Source organism: Leptinotarsa decemlineata, unplaced genomic scaffold, assembly GCF_025532065.1.
Source record: "Leptinotarsa decemlineata unplaced genomic scaffold, Ldec_3_MD MMD2_P_RNA_scaffold_8, whole genome shotgun sequence".
NCBI classification, from domain to species: Eukaryota; Metazoa; Arthropoda; class Insecta; order Coleoptera; family Chrysomelidae; genus Leptinotarsa; species Leptinotarsa decemlineata.
Window position 1 is genome coordinate 864163 of NW_027412535.1, and position 15465 is coordinate 879627.

Here is a 15465-nt window from a genome sequence, read left to right on the forward strand (position 1 = left end):
CATCCATCTCTAACTCTGCCTCTACTTCCTCTTGCATACCTTCTTCCATACGTGCCGGGAAATCATCAGGTAGATCATAGATACGTTGCAGCATTTGTGCAAAATTTGTACTGAAATGATCGAACGTTGAATCTATTCTATGTACCTGGATGGGGCCTGTACTCGTCATAGAACACTCTGGTACACTCATCGGTTCGGTGGTGGAATCAGCACTCGACATTGTGGAAGAATGATATAGAACTGGGATTGATGCTTTATTTATATTGGAAAAAAAAGGAGGGGGTGAAGTGTAAATGTAGAACAATTCAGTGTTTGAAATTCGAAAGCAATAAGAATGACAATTTTCTTGAAATTCTAAGTGATTATTATTATTAGAAACTCTGAGTGATTATTATAAAAAAAAACTAATAAGGGAGAGGGAAAAAGACACTGCCCCAACCTCGCAGTGCCTCGTGTACACCAACCAAAAAGTGTGTACTCCGTGGAAGGAAAGGAAAGGAATAGAAAGGATGGGAGAAATGAGGAAACGATTACATATCATCGTCTGAATTCAGGACTTCATCAATCAGGATAGGGGATGGTGGAGGACTATCATCGGACTCATTGTCAGCGTCACCGTCATCATCGTCATCGCTGTCGTCGTCGTCTGTGTTTCCGGACTGTGTATCCCATTCGTAATCATTCCGCCAATCATAGGGATCTGGATAATCCCCATCAGACAGGTCCGCTTGATCGGTTCCAGTAACGTGAAGCACTTGTATCCGATCATCATAAATTATGTCATCATAATTCATCGAGTGAGGTGCAGTCGTGGAGGTAACGAAACCTTCATGGATAGAAGCCCAGTAAGGATGTTGATGCGCTGGGTCACTGTACGGCTCAGTAGTTGAATCAGGTTCCATGTTGAAGGTGGCTGATCAACTGAATATTCCAACAGATAATTCCTACTTTTATACTTTTGAAAGGGAGTGGGGGAGGAGTGGGGAGGAGAGGGGATTAAGTGGGAATGAATTTCAAAAATGACATGAGCTATATTCCATGAAAGAGAAAATTGAAAATACTATATGAATTATATGAAATATACTTATTGATTTCATTATGAAACATATTTTCTTCCCAAGAGATTATTTACAATAGATTAGAGAACACAAAAATTGATGTGAGGTATTTGCATAGAAGAACTTGTAATTGAAATAAAAAAAGGAAATAATAATGAGACGAAGTGAAGAAAAATGCTCCAACCATCGCATTGTTCAATGTGTACCAAACCAAAACAATGTACACCCTTAATTTCACTTCTTTTTTTTTATTTTATTTTTATTTCCTAAAATTACAAACATAAACTTAAAACTATCTTAATTAAATATTCCTAACTAACCTAAAACTAATCTTACTACACTTACACTTAATCTATGGGAAAGTTTTTATAAAAGTCACTAACTTTTTATAAGTCTCTATCGAAGAGGTATCTGCTTCACACTTTTTCTCCAGAGATGCATACTTCCGATCTAGTTCGGCTATTACTTTTTCTGCTTCCCTCCGTCGGTTAACAATTTCAGCCATTTCGCGCTTCCTTTTAACCAACGCGGCCTCACTAGCTCGAGAAGCATGTTCTGCTTCCTTACATCTCTGTAGAAAACTGTCCAACATTTCACTAACCTCTCCGATAGGCTGTCGCACTTGTGGCACTAACACTTCAGGATTCGTCACCGGTGTTGCCAGCATCGGCGAAAGCGGCACCACCGACGGAGTGAATACGATGGGAGCCTCCTCCGATGGGGACAATACAACTGGTGGCTCCTCCGGAGAAGGCGCCCTAGGTTGTTCCACTACTGCTGCGGGTGGTGTGGAGGGCCTTAAGCTGTTTGGAGCGGTCGACCAACTACCTGCATAAGGATTAGTCCTATTGCAAGTAGCTCGGTACTTAGAAATAGGACCAACCTTCGCTGCAGGTCGTTGGCAAACCTTCTTTACAGGCCTGACTTCCTCCTCCTCCTCGAATAAGTCAGGGCTGGTGGATCTGCACCTAACTCGTGAAGTGGATGCCTTCTCCTGCTCTGTCATAGGCATGATGGATGCCACAGCGTTATTTAATTCCTGAGTGTTGGATGCCATTCTGAAAATGTAAAATAATACAAAGTTAGTAGATGTAAAAAATTAAAGTACATTGTTAACTTACTCAAACTTAGCTCCTCGTCGTATAGTACACTGCTTCTGGTTGAGTATGGCTGGACTGCTCTGGATGACTGGAGTTGTCGTACTGAATGTAGAAGAACGTGCTCCTCGGGGTATCAACATCATTGGGAGTGGAGGGAATGAGGTGGGGGCGTGCATGCGCAATGGTTGGAATATGGTGGGGCGAGAAATGGTAGGAAGTGGGCGGGGTGAGCAATGGTGGGAAGAAAGCGGGCCGCGCTCCGCGCGGCTTACGCCCCAATTCGCTACGCTCGCGCCGGCGCGCTTCGCGCGCCGGCGCGAGCGTAATGGGGCCACCGCGCCGGCGCGCTTCGCGCGCCGGCGCGGTGGCCCCCACCCACCACCCCGGGGGGAGGAGGGGGGGGGTGGGGGGTGGGGGGCGGCGGGGCCGCGCTACGCGCGGCCCCGCCGCCCCCCACCCCCACCCGCGCGCTTCGCGCGCCGTGAAACCTAACCTAACCTAACACCTATGACCCTAACCTACAGTATGTATTAATCTAACCTAACGCGGGAGTAAATTCACCATGTTGGTTCAATTAATACGTCATCTGTTGGTTTTGGTTTTGGTTCTATTATTCTAACATTTGGATCAATGTCCAGTCCTGGATATCCCAGTCCACCTGATGGCCTGACTTTATGGCTTTTCTCCAAAACTTCAACTCTCTCTTCTAGTACATCATACTTTTTCATTGTAGTCCCTGTTATGTTTGACATAGCATCAAATTTTTTATTTGTAGACGCTGTTATGTCAGACATTTTTATGTCCACATCATTTGTAAGTTTGTCAAATTTACGAGTGAAAGTTATCCGAGCCTCTGCAATTTTATCGTCAAATGCTTGACGGGCATCGCGAGCAATATTACCTATTGTGGATTGTATTGCAGCTTGTAGGGCTAGAAGTATAACCTCCTTTGTTCCGTTAATTTCCCCCTCAAGATATGATACAGTTACACAATCACTCTTGTCAATTGGTTCGCTTATATTTTTCAATATTTTTCTTTGCATGTCATAATGACCATCTTTTGTTAATTTAAAACCAATCCCGGGAGGACCTCGAATGACATTACCACCCAATTTTCTTTTTCTACCAAACTTATCGATTGTTTTAGACATTGTGCACTCTACGATGATTCTTTTCAAACTGATATTTCTTTCATTTACATTATGTTATATACTTTACAGTAATTGGTTAGGAAAATAGAAATGAAACAAATAATATTTTTATCATTTTTTATTCATCTAAGTAACTTGGTAAAAGTGATACATATACAATACATAATACAATAATCACAAATAATCACAAATAAGAATGTTCCGGTTTGAAGGAATAAGCAATAATACTTCGAATTATAATTCAATTATTCATCTCTACAGTCAACAAATTGATTAGTTGGTCTAAGGCGCTCTCTTGAGAAAAAGAATGAACGATTTCAGACACCCAACGAATGTTATCATTAGGATCATTTCGATAAAATTCTATATCGCTATGACCCCATGGAAGAGTTCGAGTGGTATTCGGAATGATGAATCTCTTGTCGTCATGATACGATAAAGCGACTTTATTTTTCAATTCAGTGTAAATATCATGCAATACGCTTCTGAACGAGTTCATCTTCCTGAATATCATACCTCCCTCTTCAATGATTTTTTCATAGTCTTCACATGTCAATTCATTCTTTATAACAGATCGTTTCACACCTTTGGCCTTCTTCAGTTCACCATCAACAGATTTCACGTAATACGCTTTAGCACCTGTACCGTAAAAGCTGATTATTGGATCATTTGGGAATTCATCTTTGAAATTACCCAGAACTGACTTTGTCACTGGAATATTGAATTGGTTTCCTATTTTATAATTAGATGTATCGAACTTATTTATATTATTTTTGATAAATTCATAGAAATTGTCTGTATTTACTTTGAGAATAAGGGAGTCGGTATCAGTGTAGAGTAAGGACGCATCTTCTCCAAACTGTTGTTTGATACATCCATAGAAAAAATCATACATAACTGTTTTAGATAATTCTAGAATGGAAAATCCTAAATATAGTGGTTTATCATAATGAACTTTTACTCTAGCCAATTGAATGGCAACAAAATTTTCTGTAAAAATAGAGCATTTTTTAAAATTTGGTCGAGATATGAGACAACTAGCACCTATAGTTCTTTTTATATTTTCCCAATGTGTAATGAGTCTAACATCAATTCTATTGTCTACGTTTTCCATTGTTTTTCCATAGACTGCATTATTCATTAGTTTGTAGAAATCTTTTTCAGATTTGTTATTAGACCTATTACGCATTTCAGTATTCAAATCTATATAAGGCTTCATCCAACATGATTGCTTAAACCTCAATACTCTATGTGTGTTCATCACTATCAAACCATGATTGACAGCTTGCTGTAAGTTTCTATAGTGAACAATATATTTTCTTTTGTCGTTTAAATTTGGAATTAATTTGGGAACTTTCGATTTTGCATATGGAGGTATCAAACGTTCAACTAAGAATGGTAAATCGGAATGTTTATCATGAAGTTCTTGGGGATAATGTATATCCACTTCCAATACATATCCATAAGGACTATCAATATCCACATTCATTATATCAAGATTGAGAATTTCATGAGGTGCTAACCATGAAAATTCACCTGTTGGTAATGGTTGCGACATGCTATGACCATATAGATTTGTTGCATCCAAATATGAAATGAATGAAGATGGTTCATTTGGATTATAATCCGGTAAAAATTTATTGTTTGCTTTATGTTTCCTTTCACTACATTGACTTATTCCACCACGAATACCTTTTTGAAAGAAGTGAACCATATCAATATCAGTTAGTAATTCCAATTCAATATTAGTATATTTCAACATGGCATCCCACGATAATCCGGGTGCAGTGAAGTATTGTGCCGGATCCAATTTATATTTATCAACAGATATATTTCTAAAGTTTTCAAAAATGTCACATAATAGTAACACATCTGACTTTAAATATAAATCAGAGTATTCACCCAAATCCTGACATTCGAATAAATTCCAAACAAGTTGAGCTCTCCCATAATCATTATCTGATACATGTTCACAATTGAGTTTATCATAAAATTGATTTTTGGTTGGAAGTCTTGGATGATTCAGTTTTTCGATGTCATCAACAAAACTATAGGGAAATACACCTTTCTTTCTCATCAAATTGAAATTTTCAATTTGTGGGAAATGTTTGCGCATCTCGATACACTGATCAGATGTTAAATTTGCACCTAAATTCTCCAAAGAACTAGGCATGAATCTGAAACTATCAATGAATCTCATTTTCAAATAATTCTTCTTCACCCTACCATCTTTATCCGTATAGGAGTGTGTAAAGAGATGTTTTGTGAAAGATATATATTTCTCATTAGTTTGTGGGATGACATCCACTTTATCTTTGTTTTTATACAATTCCTTTATGAATAAATGACAATCATATCCACTGAGATTGTGAAAAATTATAGGAATGAAATTTGGCAATTTAAAATTCAAATTACAAGATGAATGAGCAGCAGGGGACCTTTTTTTTCCTGTGAGGTGACAATGATCCCTCACTTTGACTTCGCCATCATTAAATTGTTTGGAACAAATGCCACAATTTGTGGCAGAAGCAAACTGTTCCTCTTCCTCAGGAGTTTGTACATCCATAGGAATAGGAAACCTGAGATGATTTTCATAAATATTTTTCAAATCATCTTCGATTTTGCTAACGAATTTCTGGGCTGCATCCACACCCCTATACGAAACAAATTTTGATAAATCATCATTGTATGAACATTTAATCAAATAAGCAAATGAATAAGGCTCATGTTTGAATGTCTTGATCGAATACGAGTATTCAGGATTTGGTTTAGTGGTTTGAATCGGCTTCAGTACTGATTCAAAATCGGCATACACTACAAATGGTACCTTCATTTGTTTCTCAAAGTTTTCAAAAGTTAGTATATTTTCAGGTACCGTTTTCCCATATTTATTGACTTTGAAATTGGTTGATGGTGTTGTAGTACTCAAGTGATTACAATCATTTATCTTATGACGTAATAGTAATTGTTCATTAGAAAAATATAATAAACAGCCATCACAAAAATATTTCTTATGTTCATGAGCCGATAATTGGCTTGAAACTAATCTTGAAAGATCTTTAATCCAACAATAATGATTATTACCGAAATCATCTGTGATAAGTAACAAATTGACATGTCTTCTAAGTCTTCTCTGAGAGTAACGTAATGGTCCAATTATTTCATACATTATTTTACCCTTCTCGAATTTACTTTCTAAACCGTACACATTAACTGAAATATCATTCTTGTCTTCAAATTTCACAATATCTTTCAACTTTACCGGAAAATTCATACCTGTTACATCTATGACTGTACTGAAATGTGGATACGATGAAACTTCTGATGTTCTATCGATTGCAGGATGTAGTGCTGAAGTGATAGCCCATGCAAAACAATGCTGATCTTCATTACGGACATTAACCACGGCCTTCCTACGCTCGATACATTCAGGCAGCTTCACATATGAACATCCACTGAGCGGGCTGTATTTATTAATGTTCAACTCCAGAAACATGATTTTTTCACAAGTCCAACCTTAAATACAGAACAATATTACTAATCCATCCAATTAAAACTTGGTAGAAATGTTTACCTGAATCACGTTCCTGGAATTCTGTAGTTTGAGCGATAATCCCATTTCGAAATCCATCAAATAAGGAATTCAAATCAGTAGATTGATCAACTGTTCTATTCTGTGAATTAAATGATTTGGTTTCCTTCAGGTCTTGTGTTTGTAGAATATAACTCCCAAATACTTCCATATTCACTTTGATGATTTTGTGAACCCTGATGGCCGATTCCAATAATTCTATAACTTTCTGCCTGATTTCATTAAAGAATAACATGTAATCGGTGGAAACAATGGAACTCTGCACCCTGTATGTCGCAATCCGACGTTTGAAGGCGCTCTTTATAATTTGAACACCATCACTGAATTGAACACATGTATTATTCTTATGTTGTAGAGTTCTATTGTGAGAATTCACTTGAGTCAATGGAATCATCACATTACAACAATTACATGTGTACATAGGTGCTGCAGCGTCATCTAATCTCACTCGTTTCACTGATGGCCCTCCTTGGCAACTCTGGAGCTGATGACGACGAAGGTTGTCACTACGGGTAAAAGATTTACCACATTCACAAGAATACATTTTCTATGATATGTTCTCACTAACTCACTCGATGGAAACTGACATAACCAACACTCGCCCGCTTCTTAAATACCATAATCCACGTCGCCTGCGCATCACCGTAGAGAGTGAGGGTAGGTAAGGACACATCGATGCATCCACTAGAGATGCCTGACGTCACAGCCAAGCCCATCTCCCAATTTGATGCGATAACAGTTGCCGGCACGAGCAAGCAGTGATCGTTGCGCTCTCGGAGAGGGCAGACGTTTGCACAGTCCTCGCCCGCCTGCGTGTCACCATCAATAGCGAGGGTAGGGTGATGCGTTACGTCACATCATTCACTGCTTCGAGAGCGATAGCCGAACAAGCAATTGTCGTTGCGCTCTCGGAGAGGACAGACGTTAGCACAGTCCTCGCCCGCCTGCGTGTCACCATTGATGGCGAGTCTGGGGCGTTACGTCACATCCTTCACTACATCGAGGGAGGTGAGAGCAGACCGATGAATACGCATTACTCTGCCACACGTCGTGGAGTGAACATGTCGCTCTCTAGCCGTTGAACGGTTATTGCTGTGACGTCACTCCACTACTAACTTGGTGCCCTCACACCGATGGAGCATTCATTACTTGGAGGATCTTCGAAGTATGCAGACGTATGTTTGCACATAGACAAACAAGCACATGATGAAACCCTGTACCGTGCATTCTCTAACACACACACACACACACATACACACACAAAATCTCATATGAAAAAAAAATCTGAACGATCCATGCACCAGACACTTCAAGGTCACAACGCCTTGACTTCACTGCACAACAAAAAAAATCAAATAACACGTCATATTGGTGGGGGGAGGATTAGAACCGGGAAAAAATTTCTGAACAATCCATACACCACACCCTTCAAGGTCACATCACAGTGACTTCACCAAACAACAACCAATAAAAAAGCAATTAATACGTCATAGTGGTGGGGGGAGGCTTAGAACCGGCTCAAATCTCCTACTTCGGTTTGTACGGAAAATAAAACACAGGGCCAACAAAAAAGTTTTTCTCGTTTAATGGAGCCGGTTAACCAATCGCATTTATTGTACCAACTAATATTAAATCCTCGATTTTGTCGATTTGGTTGAGGCCATCCCAGAGTTTTAATAATGTAAAATTTATTATCATAAGATAAAGACTTGAAATTATTTGTCATTAACCAATCGATGATATCGTCAGATTTTTTTAATTTCGTCCAACTTATCCATAATAAATGAAAAAAAAACAAACGCAGTCGTAGACTAACGGAGACTGAAGACTAGCCTCCTCTAACGCTATAATTTCCGCAACTAAAATTACAAATCGGGACGTATGTCTCTGGTTGGTTCGGTTTCGCGGAGCTTGTGTCTTTCAAAGCGGTCGGAGGCTTGGTTCCCTTGCAACGTATGGCATTTATTTTTTCGGGTTGATGATTTATTCGTTATTCGTTCATGGGCGGTGCGTTTGAAGTTTATTGATGCAGGTTACAGTGTGGTACGTACTACGAAGTGAGTGATAGTGTTTTTTCGGGCATATTATGTATTTATATTAAAAATTAATGGTAAACTAATGATACCCAAGCATTTTTAAGATAAAAATAATCATAATTATTTGTCAATATCTTTTAATTTTTTGCGATGAACAGCCTCAAATTTTATGGGGAGGCTAAGCCTCCCTTGCCTCCTCTGACGAGCCGCCGCTGGTGGAGGCCAAAAACACTCTTGCCATAAGGAAAATCAACTGTTTAAATGGATCAATAGAGACGGTTCATTGTTTCGTCTAGTGGCATCGTTTTTTTACTCAAATAGTATGTTTTTTTTATTGAATAGACATCACGAACACTAATCTCTAAATTAATAGAGACGGTTCATCAATTCGTCTAGTGGCATCATTTTTTCTCAATTAGTATGGCTCTTTTTATTGAATAGACTGCACAAACGGTAATCTCTAAATAGAGATGGATAATTAAATCACAATGACACGATGAGTTTGCCAATTTGAATTTTGTTGAATATAGGGATGGGGTAATGGCATAGGAAGGATAGAAGACATATAAAATCTAAGGTTATGACGTGTGATTTTTAGAGGGAGAGATTCTCCTTTTCAGTTGATCTACTTACCTTAAGACATTAAGGTTCGTGGATTGAATAATTTCCATTATATCATACAAAAAGGCAGAACCATTTTCTGTTTATTTTATGTTCTAACAGCAGAATAATCGCTTTCCAAACTATTGGAAGCACTTCATTAGTTTTCTCAAATGACTCCTTTATTAGAATAGGTGATTGTTGATTTATTCGAAATATGCAACCAAATCGTTACAAAACTGTGTGAAAGCAGCTGATTTTCATTTTTACCATGAAAACGGCTGATTTTGTGATCGTTTGTAATTTTATTTATCAGTTCTTCGACTTCTTGAAACCGTATGGTATGGAGGTGTTGTCAGACTAAAATTGACGTTATAGACATATAGGTTTGTTCTTTTTGGTGAGATCAACGGTAATGAACTTGTGTCAGGAAGATCTTCCTCTTGAAGATGATCACTTGGTGATCGAAACACGTGGCAAGGTGTTAAAATAACGGTTTGGTGTTGGGAAAATCTTCAATAATATTCATTAAGTAATAGAGCCGAGTTTACTTCGCATTTGACACGTCTGAAGAAGATGATATATTGAAAATGATAGCAACCTCTAAAAAGAGTCGTTCGTAAGGGGGCGATAGTGGAAAACAGATTTTAAACAGATTCCACCTTTTACTAATTCCAGAATCCAACAGATTAGTGTCAAAAATTTCGAGCAATTTTTCTATATTCTATGACTGTATATGCTGAATTTTGCTGAATTTTCTAAATAACGTTATACATTTCTATCTCAAGAATATCGTATGAATTTCAAGTTAGGAAATATAAACCTTATCCAGAAAGTAGTGCATAGCTCAAAGTGCAGGTGATTAATCAGAATCAGAATAAACCAAAGCCGCCTTCACATACATGTATATTTAGTAGTCATATTGAACGATCGGCCTGTTTGGCAAACAAACACCGCAGAACAATTGGAGGTTGAATAAGTGAGTTGATACACACCTGATTTTTCTAAAAGAGGAACTTCATCTTTACTACTGATGAGATATTCACTCAACGTATTATTGCAAAGGAAGGAAATACTAAGATTTTTGTCAGATTTTCGAAAGAGGTTTTTAATATTGTTGGAAACTACGAAAAAAACGAATAGAAGAAAACCTAGATAATGACAAGAGAGATCATGAGTTCTTGTTGATGATGTAAAGTTGATGAAAATTGTCAATTAAATGAATAGGATAACCATTATTCTAGCCAGTTTGTTTAATTATGTATCTGTATCTGTAGAGTAGGGAGGAAGTAGTAAGCTGGGAGTGTAGGCCAAGACTCGCCGAACACACACTCTCTTATTGACGATAACTCCGGGCACTCGCACAGGACATGCCTGACAGTCTCATCTTCCTGTTCACACATCCTGCATAGAGGTGTGTCTACTAGCCCCATATTATGGAGGTGTTTCCTTAGTTGACAGTGGCCAGTCAGAAATCCTACTGTAAGGCGTAGATTTTTCCTGGTCATCGCAAGATATTTCTTCGGCGCCAGCTTCCCAGGGTCGCCCAAGGTAATCCTGGCAAGATTACATCCTTTGATTTCAACCCATCTCTTTAAGGATTGAGCATGGGTGTAACATTTGACTAGTTCCGCAATTGTCGAAGTCATCAGGCCACTGGGTCCTAAAATTCTTAGTCCAGCCGCTTCCTTGGCTAAAGAGTCGGCAATGCGATTACCTTCACTCTTGTGCCCTTTAACCCACCTCAGGATGATGTTATTATCTACCGAGGCTTTGGCTAAATCTTGGTGGCGCTCTAGTACTAGCCATGAGGTAACACACTGTCTGTTCAAGGCTAATAGTGCTTGTCGCTATTAGTGCAGATTGTTATGTTTTTGCCAGAAATTCTTTTCTTGGTTATTTCTTTTGTGGCGATTGAGATACCAGTCAGTTATCTTTGGACCACGCTGGTATTTCTTTCCATTCCCCACTTAATCCTTAGGCTTAGTGACCTGGAGTACACTCCCACATCCTGAGCTTTCTTTGGTTTTTGAGCCGTCTGTATGAATCCGTATTGTATTTGTAGCATCTGACTCTGTGTTCTGCTTAATTTGTATTTTGTAGGGTTTATTAAACACAAACTTGTTGCCTGCAGCAGAGGTTGCGCAGTGAGTGCTTCCCGCCATAGGCCTAGCCTGAATTGACCCATTCCTACTTCGAGGTTTACACCAGCCGTGCACAATCGTACCATGGCCATTAACGCAACCTCCTTAACGTAGGGCAATCCAGAGGGGTCAGACCCGTGATTAATTCCATTGCCGCGGTTGGTGTTGTTTTTATGGCTCCTGTGATGTTTAAACAAGCCAGTCGCTGTATTTGATATAATTTTTGGATGGCCGTTGCTTGTAGAACTTTCGATCCCCATGCAACGGCTCCATACGTTAACATAGGTCTTATTATTGCAGTGTAGATCCAGGGGTGAAAGACCCCATGCGCGTCCTACTGTCCTCTGACATTGCTCATAAGCCACGTATGCTCTTTTTGCTCTACTCTGTATATTAGAGTTCCATGTTAGCTTCTTGTCGAGCATAGTATCAAGGTATTTCACCTCTTCAGAGAAGTTTAGTTTGCTTTTGAAGATTTCGGGAGGTTTTAAGCCCGTTAAACTTCTTTTCCTGGTGAAAAGGACCATTTCAGTCTTCTTGGGATTGATCGACATTGAGTGTTCCTTACACCATGTTTCTATTAATTTGAGCCCATTCTGCGCTCTATCGCACAGTGTTTTCACAAATTTGCCGGTCTGCAAGATAACTTTGTCATCTTCGTATGCAATTGTGTAGAATCCATTTTTGTTAAGGTGATTATTTAGGGTATCCAGAACTATGTTCCAGAGAAGGGGTGATAAGACCCCTCCCTGTGGACATCCCCTCATGACCAGTCCTTTCACTGTGATGTCTTCTACATTAATACTTATTGCTCTGCCAGAGAGCATCTGGAGTATCCATTCTCCTACTACCAGGAGTGTAGTTGCTGGGTAATTGTTGGAAAGGTTGTTTTATCAAACTCTCCCTCGATATCTATGAATATACCCCTGTGAATATACCTTAGAGCTAGAGAGGCTCTGAATATTCCATCCAGGTGCGCCATAAGAGTGTCCAGTCCCCACTGGTTTTGCCTTATTAAAAGTCGTTCTCGCTGTCTTTCTGAGGTGTTCCAATTCAGGGCACCACCATGTGTTGATTGTGCCATGTGTTTGAACCATCCTCATCGGACAGGATTCCTTATAGGCAATGTTTATTTTGCTGTGGATAGATACCGTATACCTTTCCAGTTCTTCACTGTTGCCAGGAGTCAGGACCTCTGTTTCCCGCAGAGCTCCTCTCAACAGTCGATTGTAGAGAGCTGCATCCGTCCTCTTCGGGTCACGGGATTTTACAGTGGTCCTGAGATCCTGATTTACCGTATAGGTCAGCCAGCGGTGGTCTGACATAGAAATATGGTCCGAGACTTGCCAGTCTTGGATTTTGTTTGATATTTTGGCTGTCGTAAACGTGATATCTATTAATGTTTGGCTCCGTGCCTCTGTTCAAAATTGTTAGATCTTTCTGTATTATATATTCATATAGTGACTTACCTCGGGCGTTGATATCCTTGCTGCCCCAGCTCAAGTGGTGAGAGTTTGAGTCGCAACCCAATATTAGCTCCACTCTCTGGTTGAGGCAGTGATCCACTAGTACCTCCATTTCTCTGGTCGGTGGTAGGGTGGCTGCATCTGAAGGGAGGTACACCGATGCGATAATCAACGCCATATATTTGCCTTTTCCCACTGGACATTCAACTTTAACCGCAGTGAGGTCTGAGGTGCTGAATTGTGCCATCGGAAACTCTCTGTATTTCCTAGGAACGTAGGCAGCCGTCCTAGGTTGCTTGTTGTTTGGTAAGCTGAAAATTTGACCAGTTAGGCTACTGAAACCAGTAATTTTGGTCTTTATCATCCAGGGCTTCTGGATCAAAGCTATTGCCTCCTCCAATGCATCAAGGTGGAGACATAGTGTTGCCGTTGCCGCCTTTTTGTGTTGGAGGTTGCATTGTATTATTTTTACTTTTTTCCAACGTCCTTGCCCATGAGACAGTTGTTGGATTCAAAGTTACCTTTAGAGGACCATCTGCTCCCCCGCTAGGGGGGAGGTGGCCTCGCTTTGATACCCTGATGGTCAGTGAGGTAAACGCGTAGCTTACCCTCATCGACTTCTTCTTTAGGACAGCCATATCATCGTCTTCGATCCCGAAGACGAAGAGGTGTCCTTGTAGGTTCATCTTAGCCTCATGATGGAAAGTACACCATCTTGCTACCGTCAGGTCAGGGTTCTGCGCCTTCAGCCGACCTAGCACCCTCTCCTTTTCACCGGATGTTGTCTTATGGACGTCCTCCGGGATCCAGAGTGAGGCTTTGGTAAGCTTTGGGAGCTTATCCACACTGACGACCACCAGTGATGCCTCCTCCCACGGCTTAATATTCATTGTGGCTTTCTTCAGCCACTCTAGCGCCACGTCGTCATTTCAGACTCTGATGATTTCACCAGAGTATGTCCACGATTTGAATGTGGGCGGTTTGCTGTTGTTGCTGGAGGCGGAGAAGATGATCTTGTCCAGTTCCTCCAACAGTTGTTTTTTGATGATACTCTCTCGTTCTGAGGTAACCTTACCGTACCTGTTAGTCTCATCTATGATGGCTACCTTGAGGTGTCTCACGGCGGCCTCCACGAAGGTTTTGGAGGGTGCAGCGACATTACTGTCGCTGCACAGCTTCTTCAACCTCCTTGGGGTTCCCTCCGTGGAGGTACTCGCGTGAGGGCGCTTTCCTGCAGTGGCAGTCGGTTCCTTGCCTTTTTTCAAGGCGGAGCTCTTGGCGCCCGCCGCAAGAGGTGCCCTTGTTGTTGGAGATGGAGTGGGAGAGGGGGAGGTTGCATTCATAGTTGCTGCCACTCCTGCCTCTTTCGCTTTCTTTCTCCTCTTGGCCTCGTCGCCGCTAATACGCTTACGCCTTGGCCTCAGCGTTACATCGAGAGGTGGTCTGCTATGTCCAGCCTCATTCTGAGCGGTAGCTTGGGGTGAACATTTCTGTTCATCCCCAGCCCCCGCCCTAGATTGAGGTGAGCATTGCTGTTCAGCCTCGGGATTTGTTGTTTTTTTATTTTGTTTGTGTGTCTGTGTTCATGTGTGTTCCCACGAGTAGCAAGGGAAGGGTTGGTCACCTCTGGCAGAGCCCCACATTACCAGAGGAAGGCTAATTACAATGAGGCTTCGCCCGGTTACTCAAGGGGATCGTTCGTAACCGCATATCACCCTGCGGCCATTCAGCTGTCGGCACGATTCCTTACACCTTAGCTTGGGTAGGCTGGTCCGCGGTGGCATGTTTTGCAGGGCTTTTGGGGGGTTTTAGTTCCCCTCACCCTACTTATTTCTGCCACTTACCAGGAGTCCGGCAACCCCGTCCGTAAGGCCACATTGGCTTCCCGGACAGGGCCTCCAGTCCCCTGGCCGTTCCCCTATCCGCCACCTGGGGACGCGCCCGATAGGTAGCCTTACCCACGGGTTTGATTATGTAATAAATTTATATAAACTAGAGGATGAATTCCTAACTAATAACTTTACTTGTTAACAATTTTACAATACTTGTTTTTTATATCACCATGGTTATAAGAATATATGAAAAAGAAGTAGGTATACATAGTGTTCTTATACTACAAAGCTTCCCCTCTTCAAAGTCATCACTTCTGTGATGAAACTTCCTTATATTAGAAATATGAGCTGACTTTGGTTGTCCATCATTGTCGAAATTTACGAATGCTACTATCCCATCGATGAAATGAACTCTTGTTATCTTGAATGGACTTTTACTCTTTTCCAATTTTCTGGTATCTTACTAGAATGCTATCTTCTTCCCTT

At 40.6% G+C, this 15465-nt stretch overlaps 3 protein-coding genes across 3 annotated transcripts in view; 1 reads left to right on the forward strand and 2 right to left on the reverse strand.

Annotated features, from left to right (window-relative positions):
* LOC141480414 (uncharacterized) overlaps positions 1-13681 on the reverse strand; it is a 388666-nt gene extending 374985 nt beyond the window's left edge. The window contains exon 1 of the mRNA XM_074170360.1: positions 13151-13681. Coding sequence (XP_074026461.1) covers positions 13151-13511 — 361 coding nt within the window. The 5' untranslated portion in view covers positions 13512-13681. The remainder of the gene's footprint in view (positions 1-13150) is intronic.
* LOC111511015 (intermembrane lipid transfer protein Vps13) overlaps positions 1-15465 on the forward strand; it is a 1108316-nt gene that overhangs the window by 276481 nt on the left and 816370 nt on the right.
* Positions 1205-2528, reverse strand: LOC141480411 (uncharacterized). Its single transcript, XM_074170353.1, has 2 exons — positions 2180-2528; positions 1205-2116 (listed from the first exon to the last, which is right to left on the reverse strand). Exons 1-2 carry the CDS (start codon positions 2332-2334, stop codon positions 1411-1413), a joined length of 861 nt encoding a protein of 286 aa, XP_074026454.1. The 5' UTR covers positions 2335-2528; the 3' UTR covers positions 1205-1410.